Source organism: Varanus komodoensis, unplaced genomic scaffold, assembly GCF_004798865.1.
Source record: "Varanus komodoensis strain SLA01 unplaced genomic scaffold, ASM479886v1 scaffold1, whole genome shotgun sequence".
NCBI classification, from domain to species: domain Eukaryota; kingdom Metazoa; phylum Chordata; class Lepidosauria; order Squamata; family Varanidae; genus Varanus; species Varanus komodoensis.
In genome coordinates this window covers 41,559,814-41,585,042 of record NW_025335268.1, presented here as the reverse complement: position 1 = coordinate 41,585,042, position 25,229 = coordinate 41,559,814, and the positions used below count along the sequence as shown (strand labels likewise).

The window sequence follows — 25,229 nt, the reverse complement described above, 5'->3', positions numbered from 1 at the left end:
TAACATGAGAATCCCCTGAGTGGGATCTACATGTGAAACCTGACTGCTGCAGGGCATCAAGCTTGTCCTTGGTTAAATAATGCACAACAAGCTGCAGTATATCATCCGAACCTAGTAGTGGACAAAGAAACTCGTTTTCCCAGCAGCAGTACAGTAGTATGCAGAAATATTCTATCCCCTTTGACTTTTTCACAATCTGGAATTGAAAAGGATTGAATTGGTATTGTTACCACTTGGTGTACACATGATACATCAAGGTGTACATCAAGGTGTAACATGGTGAAGGTGCAAAAAAACTGTTCCTGTGGCACAAAAAAAAGTTGGCACTTGGTTGCATAAATATTCATTTCCTTTGCTGTGGCATGGCTAAATAAGCTCTGGGGCAACCTATTCTCCCCAGAAATACTGTAAGAAGTTGAATGGCATCCACATGTGTGCAGTTCTAGTGCTACATGATCTGTTTAAAAACATGTGTTTTTAAAAACAGTTTATATACTCCTGTTTTTGAATGGCCCCCAGTGGAAAGCATATAAACAGACAGTATAATAAAGACGAAGAGGCTATCAAAACAACTTCAGAATAAAGTTATACAGAAGTAGTAACCAGCGTTGACATCCCAAGCTATGAACATTTCCTGGAAAACCATTAAATCCATTATTAGAAAATGAAAAGGATTTGGCTCAATACCAGCTCTTTCTAGAGAAGGCTGTCCCCCAAAACTCAGTGGCAAAACAACTTTACGAAAGACATATATAAAGCACATACAGATGAGAGTCAGAATGAGCGATTTTGGGAACATGGCAATTGCTATCATAATGTTTAAACAATGTTCCACCACACCACTGATGGGAACATTGCTTACCTGCATTTATTTAGTTATATTTTGTTCACTGTTTCAATTAGCTTTTCATTAATATGCATAAATGAATCTCCTTCCCCCAGTTAATTTTCTCAACATGAAGAAACTAAAACTCTGCCTACAATGCCTTTTAGTAAGTCTCTTCTTTTGCAGCATCACTTTCAATATGGCATTACTCTAACAAAGACGGTTACCTGTTTCAGAGTGTTTGGGCAACTGGGGGGCAGGGCAGGGCAGGGCAGGGCAGGGCAGGGCAGGGCAGGGCAGTAGGAGAGAATGAAACCACAGCTGGCCTTAGACAGAGCTGGCATGAGTGGATGTCATGCTGCTTGGGAGGCTTTGTGACTGCTCAGTTTTTAGCAATTAGCTGCTAGCTGGAAAATATATTGAAACGTTTGCGTGTACATTCCCATATGATATAAAGAAAACCCTGCCAATAATTGAAATGCGCACTCTTCCTCTTTTTCAAATGGAATTTCTTTTTTACAAAATCGGAAGTGATTGCCTAGTAGCCAAACTCCAGGTGTCGGGTTTCCTGCTGAAATGAGAGCAAAAGGCCTCATATGAAAACTATCTGCGTGTGTTGAGACTGAGGTAATGGGAGCAGAGTAGCAGCAGGCTTTGTGGCAGCATTTACTGTTACTTTAACCATTTCCATGTAGGGGGCTTTTTGTTGTGTATTGACATTCTTGTTTTCTTTTCAAACTGTGGTTAGGGTGACTGAGGATTTGGGTTTCTTTTGGAAGAAGAGAGTGAGAGAAGTAGTAAAATAGCAGGAGTTGATGGTCCAGGATTTTCCATTCCTCTCTAGGTACTAAAAGTTTTCATGTTGGGAGGGAGGGAGGCCGCCAGGAAGCAAGGCTGTGCTTAGTTCCAGAGGGGTGGTGGAAGGGAGGATGCTGATTAAAATAATAAACAAATCCTAGGGATGGATTGCCACTCGCTTGTCAGAGCTCGAGTGGAATCTAAAGGACAAGATCCCCTGAAAAGGTTAGAGAGGTTATATTGTGTTTGCTTGGAGTTTTACTGAAACAAAATGGGTAACTTTTTTTCCAGCAGAAAGCTGCACAGCATCCCCTAGGCTAGTTGGGCAGAGGGAAATGAAGTCAAACTGGCTTGGTTATTACCATAGCAACAGAGGTCTGCTGGTGATTGGGGGAGAGAGAAGGGGGAGGGAGGGAGAGAGGGAGGGAGAGAGTTTGAGAGAAGAGGAGATAGCCTCTTTTCCAGCATTTGGTGATACCCCCCCTTTTTTTTCCTTCAGACTGAAGCGACATCCGCGGTACTTTTTGTCACTAGTTGGGTATTGATTTACAGTACAGTTTTTTTTTAAATAAAAATCATTGCTAAGTGGAGAAACATTGGCACAAGGCTTTTTCTTCATTCCTTTCTTGTATGTGCCACAAGAATATAGCATCGTTTGAGAAGTGTAATTGAGACCAAACGTTGAACTTTGGGGCCCAGGAGAGAAAACAATTTGGGCCTGCAGGTCATTAGTGAGGTGAGCAAATGGGAATCTTGGGCGGTCTAGTGAGATGAGGAAAACATGCCAGCATCATGGAACCTGGTTAACAGAACAAGCAGAATTAAATTTACTTTCCCTGAACTATCCAGCCTGAGACAATGGGGCACAATGGGGCAATGAAATGTTGCGGCCTAAGGTGCCTCTGAAGGAATGCAGAGTGAGAAAGATGCATGATCAGGATTTTCCAAAGAACTTTAAAGAGGTATAGTTGGAAAAATACATGTATTACATACCTTTTAAGGCAACAGACTGTTGATTTCAAACCCTTTATTAGGAAGATGTAGGTGCCAAAGGGACAGTGAAGAATGATTGACCTGAACTTCAGCTTACGGGAAGTACTGACAACATTTGAAAAGGTATGAAGAAGACAAGTTTCAAGCTCTTACCTTTCTTTAAAAAGAAGAGAGAGTTCCATTACTGTTTGTTCAGGAGGTTGCCCAGATGTGGAGGTTTTTAAAAGTGTTTGGCAATGGCATTTTTTTTTTGTACTGCCTGTAGTGATGCTCTTGGTACAGCATTTAATTTATCAAACTTCTCTTTTTGCTCTATTGTACTTACCAGGATATTCAGCAGTGTCCTGTTATAAGGATAAGCTACCTTTTCAGAGAACAATGTTCAACTCATGCTTGCTATCAATAGAAAGCGGTCCATTACTTTTTCTTTAAAATCTTTGTGCTAGAGGTTTTTTGTTTTTGTTTTTTTTGAGGGAGGTGGGGATTGAGTTTGCAACCAGCACAGTGGCTTCATCTATTTCATTTTCTCCACCTTAATATTCATCTTCAGTGTTGCTGTTAACAAACAGCCTCATAAGAACAAAGGTGAGAACACATGGTGCTGTAGTTTAGAATCTGTTATATTCATTGAAACATATTCTTTTCTCCTAAGGTACCAGAATTTTGTTTTGTTTTCTGAAATGTGTCAGATGCTAAATTTTGAATTCTGTGAGAACTTCATATTGCACAGCAACAGGATATTCATTCTACCTTGAATCTTTGAAGGCTTCAATTTAATACTTTTCTGTACATTTTCAACCCTTTAAGCGTTATAACTACATATATGTAAAAATATTCTACAATCATTCTTGCAGGTATTCCACTCAATAAGGAAGAGGATTTGATATAAGAGTGTGTGTGTGCCCACATCCGTGAACTTAAAAGCCAAGTTTGTGGAAAACTCTTGTCTTGGCATGATACATGTACACAACATTTATAGGGTTTCATTTTCTTGTAAGTAGCATTAGCTAATTAATGGAGGTTTCCCAAAACAGAAGTGTGATAATAAGGGTTTGATTTGTTGTCTTGTTTTATTTGTTTTGGTTTGTTAGCATAGTAAGCATAAAATTAATTAATCACTATATCCTGTTGCCTCTGAAAACTACAAATTATTACCAGTTGCTGGACTTTATTGTAATTACAGCTATTAATTTTAAAAGTCTAGATCAGATACTGAAGGTTAGCAAGCTGTAGTCTTAATGTACTAGTTTTCAGGCTGTTTAATGATGTGTTTAGAAAGTAGGTCCTATGTGGGTGTTTAGGTCTGTTTCTTCAGAGAAATTATGTGGTCTGCAAATTTCACTTTCCAGCCAGTAATGCCACTCTCCCTGTCTCCCCTTGCATTCTTACTCTAAAGGTAACAAGTTCAGCATCAAGGGAATTAGTGTCATTTTTTTAAAGCAAGGGAAAGTGCTACACATCATTATAAAAGGTACAGATCAATGCTACTGTTATATAGCTTTAGCTTTTTTTTCTTAACAAAAACAATTTTCTGTCCATTTATATATTATCATGATAGCTTCTACTTGATATTCATGGGATAGAATTTTTGTAGTTCTAGGTGTTTAAATGGTTAGAAATTTGAGTGTGACCTTTCCATTAGATGTTGGAGATGTAATTTAACTTTACTTCCATTAAACCTGCAAAATGGACTGTTTCAATTCATGAGGATCCTTCTTTCTGTGGGTAAGGAACCTTTGTGAGTTTTCTGTAACCAGTTTGCATTGCATTTTGGTAGATGCCATAATTCTGACAAAGTTAGAAGCAGATCAAGCTGAGACATCACTGAGTCATGTTGTGATAGATTCTATTCAGCCCACATAGCCTGACAAGCTCCTTGGAGGGCCATCATCTACCTTCTGAATCCATGCCATTCTTGGCTGTTGCAGTCAGCCAGGTTAGGGCTTAACATCTGAAACATTCTGTTGCCTGTAAAATGGCAGTAGTTAGAACTCTGTATATAAAAAGTCAAATCTGGTTCCAATATTACATATACCATTATTGAGTAAGTTACAGGAAAAGTGGTAGTTTCTTAATTTCCAATGTTTTTGATTTGTTCAAATTATTAAGCTGCATTTTGTTTTGGTTTCCATCATGGTTTTTGGACAGAGACTGCATGCTGGATAACTCGAAATGGAAGTGTGCAAGGAAGCCTGTTATTGCTCATGGACTCCCCAGCCTTTGATCTCTTTAACCATGGTATCATTTCAGGTTGCCTAGGTGGAATGAGATAGGTAGCTCTGGTTCTTCCAGTGGGGAGGACCAGAGAGTGTTGTTGGAGAACCTTTATTCCACCACATGGCATTAGTGTTATTGGTTGCCCTAAGATACTGTCTTTTCCCATATGTGTGTTAACATTTGCCAGTTGCCAACTCTGTCCTTTATTTCTATTGAGAGTCTGTGTCTGAAAAGAATTCTACATTGAATGAAGGCACACAAGTGGAAGCTCAGTCCAGCTAAAATGGAAGTTCTGTTGGTGAGGAAATCTACTAATGTGAATGGAAGGATGTGACCAATGTTGGATAACATTGCATCCCCCAAACAGAAAGAAAGAAAGAGAGACGGAGAGGGAGAGGAAGGGAGGGGGAGGGGGAGGGAAGGGAAGATGCACTGTCTAGGGTTCTCCTGGACCCAACACATTTAATGGGAAGGCAGTCAGTGGCCAAGAGTGCTGTTTATTAGCCTTAGTCAGTTTATCATCTGTGCTCCATCCAAGGAAATTGGAACAAAAATGCTACTATTATCCATGCACTAGTTATGTCCAGACTATTGTAATGTGCTTTACTTGGTATTGTCCCTGAAGACCATTCAGAGGCTCTAGCTGACAGAGGATGCAGCTGCCTACTTGCTTTTGGGTCTAAATAATGGAAGCAAAGACTGATTTCTGTACCGACAGTAATCTTGGTCCATGAACTTCCTGAGCCCAATTCATTTAAAGTGTTGATCCTTTGTTTTGATGCTGCACATAACTTGGGACCAGGGTAATTGGAGGGCCAACTGCACCCATGCAAACCTGTGTAGTCATTAAGACCACCTTTTCTGTCCTGCTGCTGAGCATCAGGAAAGAACACTTTCAGTGGAAAAGTACTGAGGAAATCCCTGCCACTGAAGATGGGACAGGGTTCCCTTGCTGTAAGTGTATGTTTTTAATTAGAGATCTAAGAACTGTTATTACTGATTAATGTAAGCTGGACACCCCCTCTTTCCTCCAGGTCATCTACCAAGGCATTTTCTGACCTAAAACCACAGAAACAACAATGAAATGGGTCCACTTTTCCTGACTGATTTGAGATTGGCTTAGTACTTAAAATGGGTTTTTCAAACTGCAGTTGCTTTGAGTAGTGTTGTTGGTTGTTACATATTATATGGCATGATTTTGTGATCATTTATATTTATTTTATATTCTTTCTGTGGTTCTATGTTTCTGTGATTTTATTATCAATTGTATTACTGTATGGAGTAGTGTAATGCTCTTAAAAGTGGTATATAAATATTTAAAACAAATAATTGCCACATATTTATCTGTATGAGGGAGCAGCTCTCATATTGACCCATTTGGAACCTCGCTTCTGATTCCTCTGAGTATCTGGGAGATGTAGCTTTCCCTCCTAAACCCGTGGGTGCCAGTACTAAAGGAAGGAATGGCTAAGGAAGGAATCACAAGGCTAGGAAGTGGCAGTTGTGTAAGAGACAGGTAGTGCTCACGGAAACTTGAATTCTTCTTACTCAGGAGGACTCTAATTACAGTCACATGGGATGATCTTTGGCTGTGCTGAATACTCCATAAGCAGATTTATAATTCCCATACAGTGTTTACCAGTAATCACACCTCTAGCCTGCTGTTGCCAAATACAGATACTTACTGATATCTGTAGTTGTCAAAAATAAACAATTATTAGATGTTAGTGTGTATGTGCATTCATAAATATGGTAAATGCCTTTTTCATTTTAAAACAGTAGGGAATATTTAGTTAAAGGAGATAAGTCCAACAATGAATGCAATACTTTAGTGTAGGCATTTATTTATTGCATTTCTATACTGGCCAATAGCCAAAGCTTAGAGGACAAAAGTCTTACAACAGATATCCAGTCCTCCACCCTTCATCAATACCAATTCTACCTGAACGACATGCCAACATTAATTCTACCTTTTAAAAAGATTGATGTAACTATAGCCTTTATTTTAGAAATTATGTTTTTCTGCACACACCCTCCAAGGCAGCTTATAAAATTAAAGCCAGACAAAATTCATCTATCGTAGTCACTGTAAACAAAACAAGAGCAACATAGGAATTTTGGGAACGGATTTGAAACTAGTAAGATGATTAGTCTTTTAGCTCAGTACTGTCTGAACAGATTGCAGAAGCTTTGCAGTGTTTTAGGCAGGATTGTTTCCCAGCCCTCCCTGAAGATTCTGGGGATAAAACAAAACACAAGCAAAACATATTCTCTTCTTCTCAGTTGTATGCCTTCAGCAGCAGAAAAATAATACTTAGAAAACCTTAAACAAATCTATAATTCAATCTATTGTAATGGAAACAAACAGCCTTTACATCGAACCAATGCAAATGTCAGACAAATACTACTGCCAAAAGATATTCTGTAGATACCAACCATCTACCTGATGATACCCTGGATGGTATCTAGTCCATCCTTCCCCAACTTGGGATGCCCCATATGTTTTATATTAGAAATTTATACATGACATTTGACTATGCTGGCTGGGGCTGATGGCAATTTAACTCCAAAACATCTGGAGTTGAGGAAGCATAATCTATCTTATAAAAGGGAAGGGTAACTGGAACAGAGCTCTACTTTAACTATCTTAGTACATGGGCAGTTTTTATGCTTTGGTCTCACTGTGTACACAAGTAAATTTCCCAAGAAGTGGGGGAACTACAAATTCTGAGTAGCTGGCAAAATGATCACACTCTAAGGAAGATTTCTTTAGGAGAAGGTTCACAGTCATTTTTCTACTTTTTGAACTTTCAGTATTCCCCCTCAGCTTGATATTATTTGCCAAGATACACAAGAGTTGAATGTACAAGTGATGACAATATCCCTTCCTAGTAACAGCTTAATAACTGAAACTTATCTGAAGAGAAGTGACTGAAGTATCCTCTGTGTTTGTTACATCCAAAGTTGAATAAGCAGAATTATACCAGAAAGTGTTTTATAAATAACAGGCTGTTGCCCAGGGTTGAGGAAGATCATTTTCTTCTCTCCTGAATAAAGCCTCAATTTACAGTATAGTGTTATGGATGCAACTGTGGCAGGGAAGTAATTGCCACAATTGTTGGCATGGATTAAGACCTAAAATGGTCTATAGCCTGTATTGGCTCATCTTTCATCCATTATTCCTGCTGCTTCATGTCCCCAAGCTCCATGATATGCTAAAGGACAGAATGGACTGTAGTCAGTGGAAGAGTATGCTTAAAGAGCTTAGGTCCAGCACCTGGACCATATTTTCATTTCAGAGACCAGGGTGTTGATTGAGGTGCCATCCATATTAGCGAGCAACTTTTCCAAAGGCCATCTGGAAATACTCTCCTTCCAGGGCCTGACCAGCCTAACTAGTCTCCCACTCCTGCAAAGGATTTTCTTGAAATCTAAACTTCTTACCAGGAAGAATGGTTTAATATCAGAATTTTAACTACATTAACTTTTAATAATACTGAAGAGAGGGGTTTAAAAATACAATAGTAGAATACATGTTGTGGATATTTAAATTTGATGAGAATTTAGTTTTATAAAGTATGGATTAATCTTATTTATCTTAGGTTTTATATCTTACATTATATGAAGTTATCTATGAATCATTATCATAGATAACTTCATATAATGACACACAGTCTTTCTTAATAAAAAACCAGATCAAATATAGTCTCCTACATTGGGAAAAGGTTAAGGTCCTCAGAACATTGATTCTATCATTCATTTATATACTGTCCCATTCCCATAGGCTCTGGGTGGTTTACAAGAGATTAAAGCCAACAATTCAAATTTAAACTTTTTGGCAGAAGCAGGAAGGTGGTAGGATCATGATATAGTTCCTTTGTATTACAATTGGCCCTCCACATTTGTGGGGTGAGGGGGACAGAACCCCAATGAAAGTGGAAAACCGCAAATATCTCTACCCTCCCTAACCCTTCACTTTTAATAACATTGCCTATACATGTACTGGATTGCTTCTCCCTCTCTCTCTCAGACCTAGGTCTGATCCCACAGGGTCCCCTTCTTCATTTATTATATTCTTACGTTCTTATTCCCCTCTCTTCCTATCACTCACCAGCAAGGAAATGGAGGAGAGATTTCCCTCTCCGGGTACGCATGCTTTGGATGCCTCCCTCTTTCCCCTTTCACTTCCTCTTTATCAGGATGATGATTTTCTGTAGTAGGCCACAAAACTAAAGCAAACAAACCTCTTTCCATGTAAATATTGATGGCAAACTTGCAAATAATCAAATTTATGACTGCTAAGGTTTTACTGTAGTTTTTGATTTTGCTTTACAAAGAGGGTGGAAGTTACATCTTAAAAAGAAACCCCTCAGGTATGACACTGAAGTATGTTGAAGTCCTAAACAGTAATATTAGAACAAAATTCTAATATTGTATATAGGTTGTTTAAAAATGAAAGTGCATGCAGTATTTGTATGTCCAACAGTTTTGTTTAGTTTTTTGATTTATTTATACTCTGTTTACAGTGGATATGATTGTAGGGATTGCTATCTTTTTGACATTTTAGAAGCTTTTAATCCTGTTTATATGTGAATATCTGCCAGTCATTGAAATAGAATAGTGGTTCTATGCAAGGGTTTGTATAGCCTTCTTTTGAATAAGAGGCTCTTTGTCATTCTTTCTACTTTGATATTCATTTATATGCAATTATATTTTATTGGGGAAAGAGAGAACATTAGTTATTGGGTAGATTAGAAATGTAATAAGTACATATAAATAAAATGGGTCATATTAAAACCTTTAGATATAAGTTGAGGGGCACCTTTTGGGGAGTAGAGGAATGGACCTTGGTTTCTCATTGAAGATGCCCTGCATTGTTTAAACAATTCCTTGTAGTTGTCTTTGGTATATTCCCCCCACCTCAATTTGTAATGCAAAAGTAGGCATTTAATGTTCTTTTCCCTGTGCTGTGCTGGAAGCTGAAAGAAGGAAAATTTGACATAGAAGTAAAATTGTAGTTGATTTATAGCAGCAAGTATAACTAAAGTATTGGATTCAAATCGCTGTAAGGTGTTTAGTGTGCCCTATACAGTTTAGGGTGCTTTATCAATGACAGCAAGTTCCTGTTAGCAGTGACCAAATAGAGATTCTACTGATTACATCTGTCTGGAAGCAAGCAGTTACATTTGGTTCAGATTGTTATATATGGATTGATCCTTCAGCCCGCACAGAGAGAGCATGCCACAGGTTCCGAATCTTCAGTTGCAATAAAAAGGTCAAGAGTTAAAATAGTTTGGGCATGTTTTTGGAATGCTACCCAGAAGAAATTTACCCAATGGGTTTTGCATAAATTCAGGTCAAGCAGATTCTTTGCTAACATCAAAATGAGGCAATTTTCTCAGGAGTGACTGGCTAGTTTCCCTATTGGTTTTAGAATAAGTCTTTTTAATTGTATATGGCAGGGGTTGGCAATCTTAAACACTCAAAGAGCCATTTGGACCCGTTTCCCACAGAAAACACCAGGAGCCACAAAACTCCTCTGACATGTAAAATGAAGATAACACTGCATATATCATTTTTACCTTTATGCTATGTATAAAAAAACTATAGTGTGTTGCATTTATGAAATCAATTAATGATTCTTTTATATAATCTCCATCTGTGAACAGCTTCCCGTCCTGACTATTTCCTGAGCGGCCACAAAACTAGCATATGTAGTTGAATTTGCAGACTTAATCCACTTCTTGAACTGATTTTTGCTCAGATCAACCTTCCGCATCAGTTCCGAAATGGCTTTTCTTCTCTCATCTCCATCCGGATATTTTTCAGCGAAGGCTGTGTGTCTTGCAACGTTCAACTTTTTGTTGTTTGCCAATCTCTCACCACATATTAAGCATACTGGTAAACTAGTCTGGTCAGCAGTGAAAGCAAATGAATCTGCCCACATACCATTAAACATTCTGTTTTCTTCTGAAGCTTTTCTTTTCTTGGATTTATCCATGGTTGGCCTACTGGGGGTCGAAAAGTTCAATAAATCACGTGCTGACGAGTGTTGCACATTGGCGGTTGTGACGTGTTGCTCAATATTTTGAGCGACAGGGAGCCGCAGCAGAGGGATGAAAGAGCCACATGTGGCTCTGGAGCCATGGATTGCTGACCCCTTGCGCTGTTATAGCAATCTTAATTATTTTGTATTGTTAGATTTCCCCATTTCACAGGTTAGCTTTCTCTGTATTAATGACTTCTGGTTTAACTTCTAAACTTCTGGTGTAATTTCTAACATTAATGTTGGAATTGATACATATGAAGCTTGCTACAGTTTTCAGTTTGTTTTTTCTTTCTTAGAAACAAAATTATATCATCAACTCTTGCATTTACTCAGGTGTTGATTAAATTGCAGCACAAGTGGAAATCATTATACAATTCAACTGCATTCAAATAAATAAATATATATTCAAACATAAATATATATTTTTGCAGATTTGACTGATACTTATTGTTGCTATTCATTGGTAACCTATAAAAATATTTTTTAAAAGTTAAAGCAAAAACACAACATCTGTAGTCCAAATCTAGTTCAGATTCCCTTTTGTATGTGTGTGTGTGTGTGTGTGTGCGCGCGTGCAAAATAGAAGATCCATTTGTAACATATTGATGCTACTCCAGAAACAAGATAGGAAAGCAACATATGTGGAGGACATTCTATGGATGGAATTTCATATTCATCTTTAATTACTTCATAGAATTTCATTTTCAGGGAATGACTGTCTTATTATTTCCCCTTATTTTTTTCAGCTTGTTGATATTAATTAGTATGTAGTGATATAAACTATTTAATTTGTACATATTCATGTGTCTGAGGAGGGAGTATTATGTCATGCATATATGATTTACAACATTTTTGTCTAATGGTTAAGGTCCAGACTTTTTTGCCTTGCTGTTCCATGCAATTTTGTAATCAATTTGCATTTATTTATGTAAAACTGTAATGAGCACTGTATAGGAATTAACTGTAACATGTCTGTCCAAGAGTTCACAGTCTGAAAGTCACTGTACAAAATGAAGGCAATGAGGGTGGATGAAAGGGAAACATTCATGATTTGGGTCCAAAGATCTGCTTGAGTTTGCTTTAGCCATGGATGAATTCTTCTCAGCTAGATTTAGAATCAGCTTGATCTTTACATGTGTTCCAGGTGATTGCTGGAAAAAAAAAGCTAGTCTGTTTTTGAGAGAATGCTTCTGGTGGGGCCACAAGGATCTGCCTTTTCATGTTGCTCCCTGGTGATCGTAGTTAAAAGCACCACCCATGGTTGAAAGCACTTTGGAAATTTAACTGCTGCCTCACCTTCCAAAACAAACATACTCGGGAACAAGAGAGAGTTATAGATGTGGGTGGGAGCAGCACCACACAAAACATTTGTAAGAAACAATACAAAGAATTGACCCAGAAAGGGATAGAACAGGATTTGCCAAACAAATGCCTACTTGGTTGGGTGATTTTTTTAAACATAGGTCACAGAAATCAACAAGAGTTTCACCTAGAATAAAAGTTAACATTAAAGGATTTCTGTTCCTGTCCTGTATACACATCCTGAACAATGGCATTTTTAAATGAGAATTTCATTGAGAGTAAAGGGTTAATGTTAAACAATCTTTCCACATTAATCTAAAAAGTGACCTGGTGAACCTAAGTTCTGACTGTCCATGACGCAATCATCTGGGACTGACACAGTAGAGAATAGACTGATTTGTGTCTGCCATGGCCACATGTGCAGCAGTGCACCACTCACTGTGGTGTCAGTATAGGATCATGAAGTCCAAACACTGCAGCTCAGCCAGGGGCCCCCAAGATAGCAGAGAGCTTGAAACCCCAGAGCTTGGTCCAGACCCTTCTAGAGCTGAAATAACAGAAGCCCCTGAACTGGAGACCACAGTTTCCAGACCAAAATCTACAGCCACTGAGCAAAGGTCCAGCAAAGAGCAAAGTACATGCTTCCAAGGGCTACGCATTCCACAGAAAAAGTGCACAGGCACAGGCTGTGTGTCAGGGTGGTTTTGCAGAGGAGTGAAATAGCAGGCTTCTTGTTGCACAACTGACTGTTTATAACTCTGCACTCCTCAGAAAGGGGGTGGAGCATGAGAAGGATAGTCAGGCTTGGAGCACAGAAAAGGGTTCAGTTGAGAAGAGGCTCTTACTGGAACAAAACTGCTCCTTGGGCTCTGTCCAGGGTACTGAAAAGACTTCTCTCTACTACCCTTGACTTCAGTTCTCTGGACCTTGATGAAACTGGCTGTTAGTTTCTTTTCTGACCATTCCTTCAGCTCCAGACTGCTTCCCAGATTTTGCCCTTCAGGTTTGCCTTTGGGCTTTATTGCCAGGATAGGACAATGGTATATTATAGACTATGGTAGCATCTCTAGTTTGCATATTTTTCAGCTCTCTGATTAACATAAGCGCTATATGCTTGTTGAATTACAGTTCTGTTTGTGTATCCTCTGTTTTGCTGGGGATACATGCTCTTTGGAATGGGATGTGTCATGTGTAGTATCCCTTCTTTGTCTATTGGGCAGTGTAGAAATAAATAAAGAAATCTTGATTTGCTCAGGCATAATTTACACTTCTCATTATAATGATTTCCTAATTCAAAATGCTCATGATAATCTTTAAAGTCTAAGCTGCTTGGGTCAAGCATACCTTAAGGACCAACTTCTTCCATCTGCATATGTCATCAGAAAAGGTCCTTTGGGAGTTCAGCACTATCAGAAGTGCTTGACTGGAACTGGTGAGAGAACATTCTCCATAGCAAGATCCAGAACTTCCTGCTCTAGGAGAGCCATTTGTGTACTACCTTACTGGTATTTATATACCATTAAAGAAGGAGCTGTTCTAGCAAATCACTGGTGTAGTTAGTTGATGTTGTTTTATTAACTAGACTGACCATTTTTTGAAGTGGTGGTGCTTACTTTATGGCTGTTTTGTATTGTATTGTATTCCTATACTATCTTGAGTTCTTTACAAATAAAGCAGAAAGGTGGGATATGAATATTTAAATAAAATACCCCAGCCTTTAGAAAAACTGATTGGTTGTTTGGATGTGGTTTCAAAGGGGTGGATTTCCTTAGTTTACCTTTTGCATCTGAAACCAGCTTTCAACATGTTTTGCCTTTTTTCCTTCATGCATAGAAACATACGAATGTTTTAATCTGCTGAATGAGAATATTGATCCACTGACTGGCAGCAGTTCGCTAGAGTTTTAGGCAGAATTCTTTCCTGGCTCTACCTGGTGATGATGGGGATTAACTCTGGGTCCTTCTGCATGCAAAGCAGGAGCTCTGCCACTGAGTTAGAGTTCTTCTCACAGATGCTCTGTGTGGGGTAATTTGAACTGCAGAGCACATATTCTAAGAAGCCTACCACCCTTTGCAAATGTGAGGTTTTCTGACCCATAAATGCCAGAGGTTTTTTTTTTTTTGGTGGTGGTAGTGCTTCCATGCATATATGCAAACATAAAATGCATTCTGTATTCTTCAGTTGTTTTGCAGAATAGTGGAAAAACCTGTTTGTAAATCACAAGTCTATAGAGGCACATAGCATTTTCCACAGTACTGTAAAGAAGGAATAAAAGGCTAGTTGTGTTAAGGAAGAAACTCTTCAAATTTTGCTATAAAATAGTATTATAGTGCTGCAAACTGTGTAAACAGTGTTATAGCCACAACTTGCCATAGAAAATAAGTTAGGGAGTGTGTGTGTGTGTGTGTGTTTGTGGGGAGGTTGCTTTATTTTTTAAAAAATTTGGTAGCCTGCAAACCAGTTCAGAAAATCTATTGTAATAAACCTAAGTAACCAACCAATTGGGTCTCGGGATGGGTGGGAGAATTATAATCAGGGGTTTTTTTTTGTCATTGAACGCACTGGGTTTTCCTGCACCTTTTTTTCCAATGGATTTTATGAAGTGATTTTGAATCGTAGCAGATCAGCAGCAAACATCATTAACATAGTGCCTGCAAGCTGCTTTTGTGTCTGCTATCTGCTATCTGATAGTGAGATAGTGAGGGTGCTGCTCTCAGCTTGGGACTGGATCTTATTTCTAAGGACCAAAGTAGATAAGATGAGCAACCCATTCATGTGTTTGCCTCAATCATAAAGGATGGGAGTAGAGGGCACATGTCCACATGCAAAAGAGTAAGAACATCTTCCCACCTACTCTGCATTCTAGCTGAGCTCTGAGAATGGAGGTGAGCTGGCTGGGGGAAAAACATTCCATGAGCAATGGGGCTCAGTGGGAGGAGGAGGAGGAAGGCTTGCTGTGCTTCTTTTCAAATAAAGAGCATATTCCACATTCCTAATTTGTCCCTGATAAATTAAAGAAAAAACTGATTATAGCTTTCTTCCGCAGCCTCTGCAGGCATGATTTTTTTTAAAAACCTGCTACTCTGAGTATGAAATGAAACATCTACTAATTTTCATTCTGGATACTTCAGTGCCATGTCACTCACAGCGCTTGAAGCTGTTTGTGTGGTTGGGGGCTGAGGGCAGGTGCCTACTTGCAGAAAGACTTGCTGGGTGACAAATTATTTCTCTCTGAAGAAATAAACAAATCTATGTTTTATTTCATGAAATAACTTGGATAAAGCATTAGATATTTCCTAGAGATTTTGTATTTTCATCTTTACATCTGTTGTCTTTTACCCTGTGAGGATAATCAAGCATTTTACAATGTTCTAAATGAACGACTGCAGCCAGTGAATTCCTAAACGCCTGTCATATGAAAAACAGCCATGTTTAGATGCAGCAGAACCCTCTTGGGCATCTATGTAAAAGCTCACTTGGGAAAATAGGAACAGGCTGAACAGAATGTGAAAGCATCAGATCTTTAAGGAATCCCAAGCTTGTTTAATTTGTTCCTCTTACAAAGGGAAGGTTTGAACTACAAGATTCCTGTAATAATATTAACTGATTAATCCCATGGGTACTCTGTATGCCCCATGGCTTTTCTCTAGATTTATATTTTTCTGTTTAAATATACTTGACCATATGTTAGAAAGCACCCCTGGCAATCTTGTTGGTGTTCACCTTAAAGTGCTGCTTGCTCTACATTAGAAAATGAAAGAGTTTCTTTTCTTGATTCTATTGAGCAGGGTAGGTCAACTTTCTAAAAGCTTGTATTCTCAGGGGCGATTATGTTCTCTAGAGTGTGGCCCCGGGGCCAGGAGGAGTCACCTCCAAAATACTTTTTTAACTGCTCAACTGTAAGGACATAAATATTATGAATGCTAATGTGTACATGCATTGCATATAAATAGAACTCTGCACATTTAAATAGAGCAATATAAATGCTGGGAGAGGACATTAAATTGTGGGATTTTTATTTCTTATGTATTACTAGAAATATTTTTGGGAAAGGGTCATAGCAATCTGTTTAATAATCTGCTTTAATATTCCTTTATGTAAGTCTTAACAGTGATACTAGCTTAAATTGTGTACTTTATTGATAATTTGAAAGTGTTATAGTACAAGAAACTCTTATGAATGCAACCTTGGTAGTAAGGTCTTGTGACTAGCAACCAATGTAGCATATTTCTTCTTACCTTCCAATATTCCAAGAACTACTTCAGTTAAAGCAGGTTTCTAAAATCTGGATTGTATCTAATACGGGCCATTTGCCAGCAGAACATAAATTGTCTGTGGAATGGATTTCTCTCCCCACCGCTTTCTACTTTCTGACCCCTTGAGGGTTAGGGGCATATCTAGAGCAAGGGAAAGTCATTTCTGCAGCTGAAAAGTCCTTTTGCAGGGATCTGGATTTAACTCTGTCATTCCAGTGTGGTAATCTTGATAATTGACAGATTTCACAAAGAAAAAGGAGAAGAATTGTGAATAGTTCATTATCTTGTTCTGAGTACAGGATTAACACAATTGAATATCTTGTTTGTTTGCTTTCATTTTCCCAGGACATCCAGGCTGAAATTGATGCCCACAATGACATCTTCAAGAGTATTGATGGAAACAGGCAGAAGATGGTAAAAGCCTTGGGAAACTCTGAGGAAGCTGCACTGCTACAGCACCGCATTGATGATATGAACCAACGGTGGAATGATCTGAAAGCAAAGTCTGCCAGTATCAGGTAAAATACAATGTGAGCATTAAATGTGATTGAGGGCCTCCTAATTTTAGTACATTCTTCATGTGTATACCTCAAATATTTTATGAGTGCAAAGATGAATATAGCATAAAAACAAGTTGCAAGGGAACATACATAATACGTAAAAGACATTAAGATACATTAAAGTAACCTGCTCAAACCATAGTATACAGGGAGCAGTCTGTAAGGTGGACCTAAAGCATACCTTTAGGAATTTGGTGAAAAACGCATTACGTTAACAGTACTGTTAGGAGAAAGTGGCCCAGAAGAGGTGAGGCTGTATGTAAATCAGCTGGGAGAGTGTTCCATAACTGCAGACACACGGGCCAGAAGGGTCAGTCCGTAATGATTGCCAGCCTAATGGGTCTTACTGGCAAGTTAATGAGCAGATCTTCAAAGGAGATCTTAAAAAATGGACCCGATCATATGTGTGAAGGTGTTCCTTAAGATGAATTGTCCCCAAACAATTAGTAGTTTTAAATGTTAACACAGGAGCTTTAATTTTTTTCATCGTCCAGGTCTGGTGTCCACCAGGGAACTATGAAATGACCTTTTTGTCAGAAGCCACAAAGACGTGAGACTGGAAGCAGGAATTGGAACCTTGTGCTTCCTTCCTATTTCCTTACTGTGCAGAAATCAGTGTTCAGGCCTGAATTTATTTGAATGTCTCATCTCCCTGACAGTGAGATTGAGATTTTCTAAACACAGTTCTTTCTAATTTAAGTATTGCATTTTGCTTTCAATGAGCTGTGTCACCACAGGTTGCTAGTTTTCATACTCTGTGTCATGATACATTTGGTCCTGTTGAGTATTATTAAAAGCAGTGGCATGGAAAAAGGCTCTTCATGGCAGTATGTCAAGGCTCTTTCTGGTGAGCATACTCTGCAGATCATTTTTCTCATATCAGTCATGAAATGCCCATCAATTATATTACTTTATGTATTTGTCTAAAATAAAGTCAAAGGAATAATAAAAAGATCTTTATGTGGGGATGGTAATTCACAGAAGGCAGGAATATGGGGCACACCAGGAAGCAGATGGTCAGAACTGGAGCAGCACTGAATAGGGTTGGAGAACGTAAAGCTAAAGGGGAATGTCCTAGGCAATCTCCCCCAACAGAATTTATATTCTGGTCATTTATATATATTCTGGTCATCCAATCCTGCTGTTGCTACTGGCAAGTCTGACTGGTGGTTGTTTTTCATGCTGCCTTCAAAGGAATGCTTTCATGGAATTTTTTATGCTTTATTAGTTTCCTGAGTTTGGTAGCTCAGTAGAGTTAGATGCCCTAATTCAGGATCTCTGTTCCATTATCTGACTTGGTCTAGTAGATGGACAACCACATTACCAAGCTACAGGACAATTAAATAAACTTACCTAAAGCCAAAATTATTTGGTTATTGTATGTAAGAATGTGATTAACTTCTAAATTTTCTGGGAAGCTTGAGAGGTCAGTATGTGTTGGCTTACACTGTGGGTTGTAAAAATGAGTGCTATTAAACTTCTGTAAGCTTCCCTCACAAATCAGCAAGAAAGAGATGAGGAGACATTTATGTTAATTCTTTAATCAACAACTGCAAAGTTCCAGCGGTAACAATTGAGCAGCTTGGTATTTCTCGGGGATTAATGATCATTTGGAAAAATTAATGGCTCAAGCTGCCCTCAAGTCATTTACTTCAGCCAGTCATTAATTCCTGTCTGAGGATGAGATACTCATTGTTGCTATGAACAGTGTGTAACAATTAAGTGTTAAACAACTTTTATTGCTTGTTTAGTTTGAGTATACAGGTGGAACATGATGTTCAGATGACATTCATCAGCTGTGTGTGGGAGAAATCCAGAGGGATAACTGTGGAAGTATATAATAAGAGGGTTCTTTGCAAACAGTGATTCATCATATATAATACAGAGATAATCCTTCTAACGGTAATCATAATGTAGGCTTGGTAATTTTGATTTTGCATTTCAGAGAAAGGCATACATGCTATTTGCTGCTATCTCTGGTAGTGTAGCTGTTTGATTTGCCATTATGTAGTCTCTACTCTGTGGATTGATCTGTGGCAAATTTGTTGATGGCAATTCCTATTTTTGTAGCAGTGGATTGGAGTAGATAGCTTTCTGGCCTTTTCCAAGTCTATGATTCTTAAGGGTAGGAGTTGATAAAGCCATTGGAAATAAGAAAATTGATGAAACAGTGACAATGCTTTAGAAAAGCATATGTTTTTGTGCTAAGTAAGTCTTAAGTAATCCTTTATTTTTTATCACATTTCTGTCCTCTGTGTTCTTATGCTGTTATTATTTCATTTTTTTTTACAACAACCCTACTTGTAACTTTTCAGTCTCCCAAGTTAAAAAGGGTGAACAAATATATCCATATTCCATGTCTACTACTCCACACTGGCTCTTTCTTTCTCCTGTTCTGGATAGTAGTGTCCCCTACCTATGGCTTTATATACTGTTTTGAAATTGAGTGCTTCATAAAGAGAGTGATTGTTCCTCCTTCCCCATAGTTTTTGAATTTCATTTTTTCCCAAAGTGGAATGGAGGCCCAGGACAAGTCACAGGTGTTAGATCCAGCTCTGTTCTGATTTTTCCATCTCTTTCAATTCCAATTCAGGTTACCGTTCCTTAGTTTACTTGATAACATAACATTTCTGTGCACGTACATGTTAAAAAGTTATACTTCAGTTCTGATTGAAAAGGAGCATCGAGTAGTAATTTCATCCACTGTGCCATGCTAGCAAAAGTCTTCATGTACCACTTTAAGCCCTTGACATAGAGCTGAAGTGGACGTAAATGGGAAGAGTGTTACCATTTAACACAGGAGTGAAGTTCATCTTTGGCAGTTCTCTTCCTTTCTGCTGTACACTAAAAGTGTCGTAGATTTAAGAGGCAGAACTAGCTATAGATAAGTGCTGTTGGAAAGGTCCCAAGAGAGTTTAGAGAATGTATTTCCGGGGATCAAGAATGCTTTCCCAGCAAGACGCATTCAGCTGGCAGTTCTTACCTTGTGAATACCAGTGGCAGCTAAAGTAGGTCTTTTAGGCCCAAAGAACAAGTTACATCTCTTCCATCTTAGTCTGGAGCTGCCTTTCCAATAGAGCTGGAACTTAGGCTTCATAGGGACATTAATTTCTAGAAGAGAATGAGAATAACTCTTTGAATCTCTCTCAATAAAGCAAAGTCTGAAGTAGGCAGGAACAGAAAGCTTTTGTGTGTAGCTAAATGTGTTTAACTGAAGGAGTGATCCAATATATTTTGGAACAAAAATAGAAGATGCTACATTTAAGTCTGGGAATATGATTGTTACTATGGGATCCAGCTTGTCAGAATAAAAAGCAGCAGCAACAAAGAAGAGGTGTATCATTTTGTAAAGAAAAGAATAAGATATTACTAACTTTTGCTTGTCCTTCTAAATAATGTTCTAGTAAAGAGAAAACAGATTGCTTTTGGTAGTCTTGTGGAAAGGATTTTGATTTTCTTTCAAAATCAAATGATGTTGAAGTGCTTGTCACAGACATAGGAATGCCACTATAGTAATGTAGGAGCTCCTGTACTGCTTTGGTAATTGAGGAATGTCCAAGGTCATATGGAAGCAAAAGCCACTTCCATACCAGTGTCATCCCTACCAACCCATCACTGGCAAGCAAAAGAAGTGATTTTTAGATTGCTAACTTGACCTGAACTTTCCAGTGTACCAGAGCAGAATGGGAAAGGAGATACACTGCACCAGTTCATGAAAAGTGTTTTGCCTGATTTCCAGTGATACCCTGTTCTCACCACAGACCTCTCCCTACAGCCCACACTGCCCAGAGGAACCCTTGAGGAATGACTTCAGGGATGAAGTGCTGGGGAAGCCTCAGTTTACAGATAAGCTTTCCTTCCATTGGATCTAGATGGTCATGCTAAAGGCCTCGCTGTTCTGGAGTAAAAGGGTTCCTTTCTATGGGATATTACAATAAACCCGAATATTAGCCCAGCTCTTGTAGACAAAGCCAGTTGATAAGGACATCTCTCTAGGGGAAGAGTCAGTTAAATGTTTTGTTTATCATTCTGTACAAATGGCTTTGCTTCTGGGTGTGCAGTGAACTGTAGCATATTTATGAATTGTGGCTTGGTGGAGTGGGTGAAGAAATTGCCCCAGTAGCTCCATCATCTGAGAAAACTGTTCAGGACAACAGGAGGCTTCATTGGGGAGGAGAAGATGGATGATTTCCTTTCAGTGAACTTCCTTTCATTAATTTACCTTAGGACCTAAGCATGCATGAGTATAAATGTATAATTAAGTAAAATGCATTTAACCTGGTGTTTGAACTCTTTACTTTAGTCCGGTAGAATGAGCTTTGGTTATTGAGAAGTATAGAAATGAAATGAATGAATAATCACTGTGGCAGTCTGTGTTACTGCCTTTAAGAAATGTATCCATTGCTATTTTTCTTGTACATATTTCTAAAACATTTACTTTATTTATGGTACTATTGAAACATTGCAAAGGTAGAGAAAGGAAGGTTTGAATTATATTGCATATACACATATAATATGAATGCTTAACATGGGCTTGTATATAAATTAGCCTATAGTGAGTAGGCAGCAATCTTGGGAAATCCCTGTCTTTCAGTCTAACTTGATGTTGAGATTTGGTGGGAAAATAAATAGATTATAATTGTATAGTACTGTGTAGCTGAAAAAAAGCTGTAGAAATATCACACAAGAACAATTAGGAGATATCGACAGTTGGCTTTTGTGGAATTTGAAGGCATAGTGTTGGAATATAGTTAATTTTATGCTGGAATACTCTTGAGACAAATAGGAAAGATTATGTTAGTGTTAATATGAGGCAGGGACCCAGAAAAACAGGAATTATCTTCTGGAGGGTGGGCCTGTTGTAGTGCAGGCTTCCCCCACTAGGTGAGTGTTCTAGGAAACCATCTGCATTAGTGTACCCAGCTGAGTAGTTGTGAGAGACTGCATTCGGCTTCAGGAAGGGGGGTTTTTGGAGACTCAACACATTTGCCATTTCCTGATGGCTGATTTACATGAACAACATGTGGCGGTGAAATGTTGTTCAGCTGAGTGTTCAGCACATTTTGACCAAAAATGGCATGACCCTTGTGCCCCACCCTCCATGTGACTTTTGTTGTTGTTGTTTCCCGGGTTCAAAAAAGTTCTCAAGGGGAAACATTTTGCCAATGTGGAGGTGAAACAAAAATGGCAGAAGCACTAAAAGGCACCAAAATGAATGAGTTCAAAACCTGTTTTGAGCAGTGGAAAACACGTCTCAATAGGTGTATTGCATCAAACAGAGATTACTTTGAAGGTGCCTGAAATTTGAACATTGTAAAAATAAATACATGATTTTTGTATAAATAAATTCCTTTTTTGGCGGGGAGAGGTCCCTCCTCATATAGTCCCTTCCTGCCACCAATAGATATTTGATGCTGCAAGTTTTACTTTCAGGTTTCTTGGCACTGCTGTTATTTACTGGTCTTTACTGATGTCATTATTACTATTATAAAGTTGTCAATGTTTTTGTTAAATGTTTTACATCTGCTTCAACAAATAAAGTAAATCTGTCTGTTTCCTAGGCAAGTAGTGAAAAGTCACTACTTAGTTGTAAACCACTCAGAGAGCTTTGGCTACGGGCAAAATAGACATGAAATAAATAATAATAATGCTTGCCTAGCAGGGAAGAATTGTATGTCAGCATGACAGATCTCCATCCTTCATTATTTGTGGCCAAATAGCCTTCTGTTGTGTGTGTGTGTGTGTGTGTGTGTGTGTGTGTTTTCAGTACAGTCACTTCTGGCTTGAATTTTAGTACTGTTAAGAGTAAAAGTAGAAAATAAAAAGGGTGGGAGGTTTGAGATCACAATTCAGCAAATATTTATACATGTTTGTGCTTTTTATGTTTGGCAAGCATAGGAGTGACTTCCTAAACTGGGATTAGGGGAGACCAGTGACAACATTTTTCCTCACCCAAAAATATTTGTCGTCTTGCTTTTTAGAAATGAACTGCTAGATTTAACCAATTTCCTACCTTATTCTTTGAATAATATATTTCTATTCGTATTTTTCAAGTGCTTCCCCAAAGAACCCAAATTTCTGTTGATTCCCAACAACTCTAAAAAACAGAATAGCACAGGGCCATCCATTGCAGGGACGTTCCCTTTGACAGTTGCCATACAGGACTGGCGAGCTAAGTATTCCTCTCAGGAATATAAAGCTTCTCAACCCCAATCCAGACAGTACCAAATTAGTGAAAAAGTTGGGACTGTATTTCATCTATATCCTGCCTTTCCTCCAAGGCGTTCAAGATAGCATACTTGGTTTCTCCACCACCATATCTTCTGAACAACCCTGTAGGTGGGCTAGGCTGATTAAGAAAAGCTGAACTGAGAGAGAAAAACTGACCAATGAACTGAGTCGTGATTGGAAGCAGATCTCCCTGGGTCTAGTCCAATGTGCTAACCAATGTACCAGTGCACTGGCTTTTAAAACTTGTTTCAAAAGTCAGAAGATTTATTTAACTAGAGATTTATTTGAGAAAGGAAGTATAGAATCAAGGACACCATGCCAAAAAATGCTCACACTCTGTGCCAAGCCTTTTTGTAAGCATTCTTCAGTCAGCATTTTGTCAGCCTGGGATTTGCTGTAATGGGCTTGCTGTGATGTTTGTTTCTTTTTATTTACAACATTTATATACCTTTCTACATCTAAACAGATTCTGGAGCAGTGTTGCAAGAGATTATTCCTTTGATGCTTACAGACAGGAAGATTTGGTTAGTCTTAATGCTTGATAAAAGCCAAGGGCATATAGTCCCAGTCTGAATCTCAGTAGCATCTCTGATATAAAATTGCAAAACTAGTTTTCCAGTGTTATTTTGTATGACAGTTCCATAGAGATACAGAAGGACTGCACAGTGGGTGTCCATGTCAAAAGAGAATTAAGGCTGATGACAGCTTCCAATTTAATAGCAAAGCTCAGACTATGTGAGCCTTTAGTCTCCCCCTGGTTTAATAATCAGTAGTCAGCTGACCATTCATCCTTAGATCTTCTTTGGTGGGGAATATGATGGACTTGTAACTCATATGCCCTGAAATTTAAGGGAAACCAGGTATGACTTTAGACATAGCACCTAACGCCTGTCAACAATATTGACAACAGGGAATAAGTAAAGGACCCACTAATCATTGGAACTTGCTTTTAAAAATGGATATTTTTTAAGCGATTCCTTTCTTTAAAAATGTCATAATCTCCTACAAGAATTGCATATGGAGCAAGCAGAACATTAAGCTGACATGGAGGCAGTAAAACTGTTTATCAGTATAAGGTAATTATATGGTTTTAGGATTAATCAAGATTGGTGAATAGATGGAACAAAAGTGGGCTGCAGGACTAAGGCTTTTACCATTGTTCTGGAAAATACAGAGAAGCTATTAAGAATCTGAATATATTAGGTGCATTGATAAGCGACAGGAGAAGATTGCAACAATTCCCTTATAGGCATTAGGAAAGCCTGTACTAGTGGTACTTGGAAGTAGATGGAGGGAGGGAGAAAAATAAAAGGTTCTGACATAATCAAGAGCAGTTACACTTATGGCAGGTCATATTACACCACAATGCAGCAACTATTTGTTGATTCAGCGAAATGAAATAAATAAGATATGCTAATAAATTTCAGCTAGTCAACATTAACCCCTTTGTGCCCAATGATGTGGGTTTTCCAGAAAAAAAGAACTGGAACTTGTTCCACTGCTTTAAATAAAGTTATCTGATTTAGTATCTTTTATTAAAACTTATTTTACACCCTAGCATGCTTTCTTTATCAATAAGCAATGCGGATTATGCTGATTAACAGAACTCAAAATGTAATCATGTCACTTTTATCTATGTGCAGAGTAAATATATATACGAGTATATCCCAGTGGCTGCAAAATATTTGAACCTATATATTTGCTTAAAGGAAATGAAATTAATAATATAGTCTATGTTATATTTAAAGATTTATATGGAAATTAACTCACTGAAATGTTGTAAAACTATAAAGGCAATTGCATATACTTCCTTATGGTGATTGTTTAACAAAAATAGCTCTTCTAGAAAGAACACACTGTTATTAGGATATAAACCCAAAGAGAACTGATACATAGCATCTTCTGCTTCTCCCACTCTCTGCACCATTTACCAGGTTCATTTCAAGTTGAGTAAAATCAGATTCAGAACCACTAACTGGGCACTTTATTTCAGCAAA

At 38.3% G+C, this 25,229-nt stretch overlaps 1 protein-coding gene across 1 annotated transcript in view; it reads left to right on the top strand.

Annotated features, from left to right (window-relative positions):
* UTRN (utrophin) overlaps positions 1-25,229 on the top strand; it is a 365,154-nt gene that overhangs the window by 247,228 nt on the left and 92,697 nt on the right. The window contains exon 53 of the mRNA XM_044451088.1: positions 16,787-16,959. Within this exon, the coding sequence (XP_044307023.1) occupies positions 16,787-16,959 (173 nt within the window). The remainder of the gene's footprint in view (positions 1-16,786; positions 16,960-25,229) is intronic.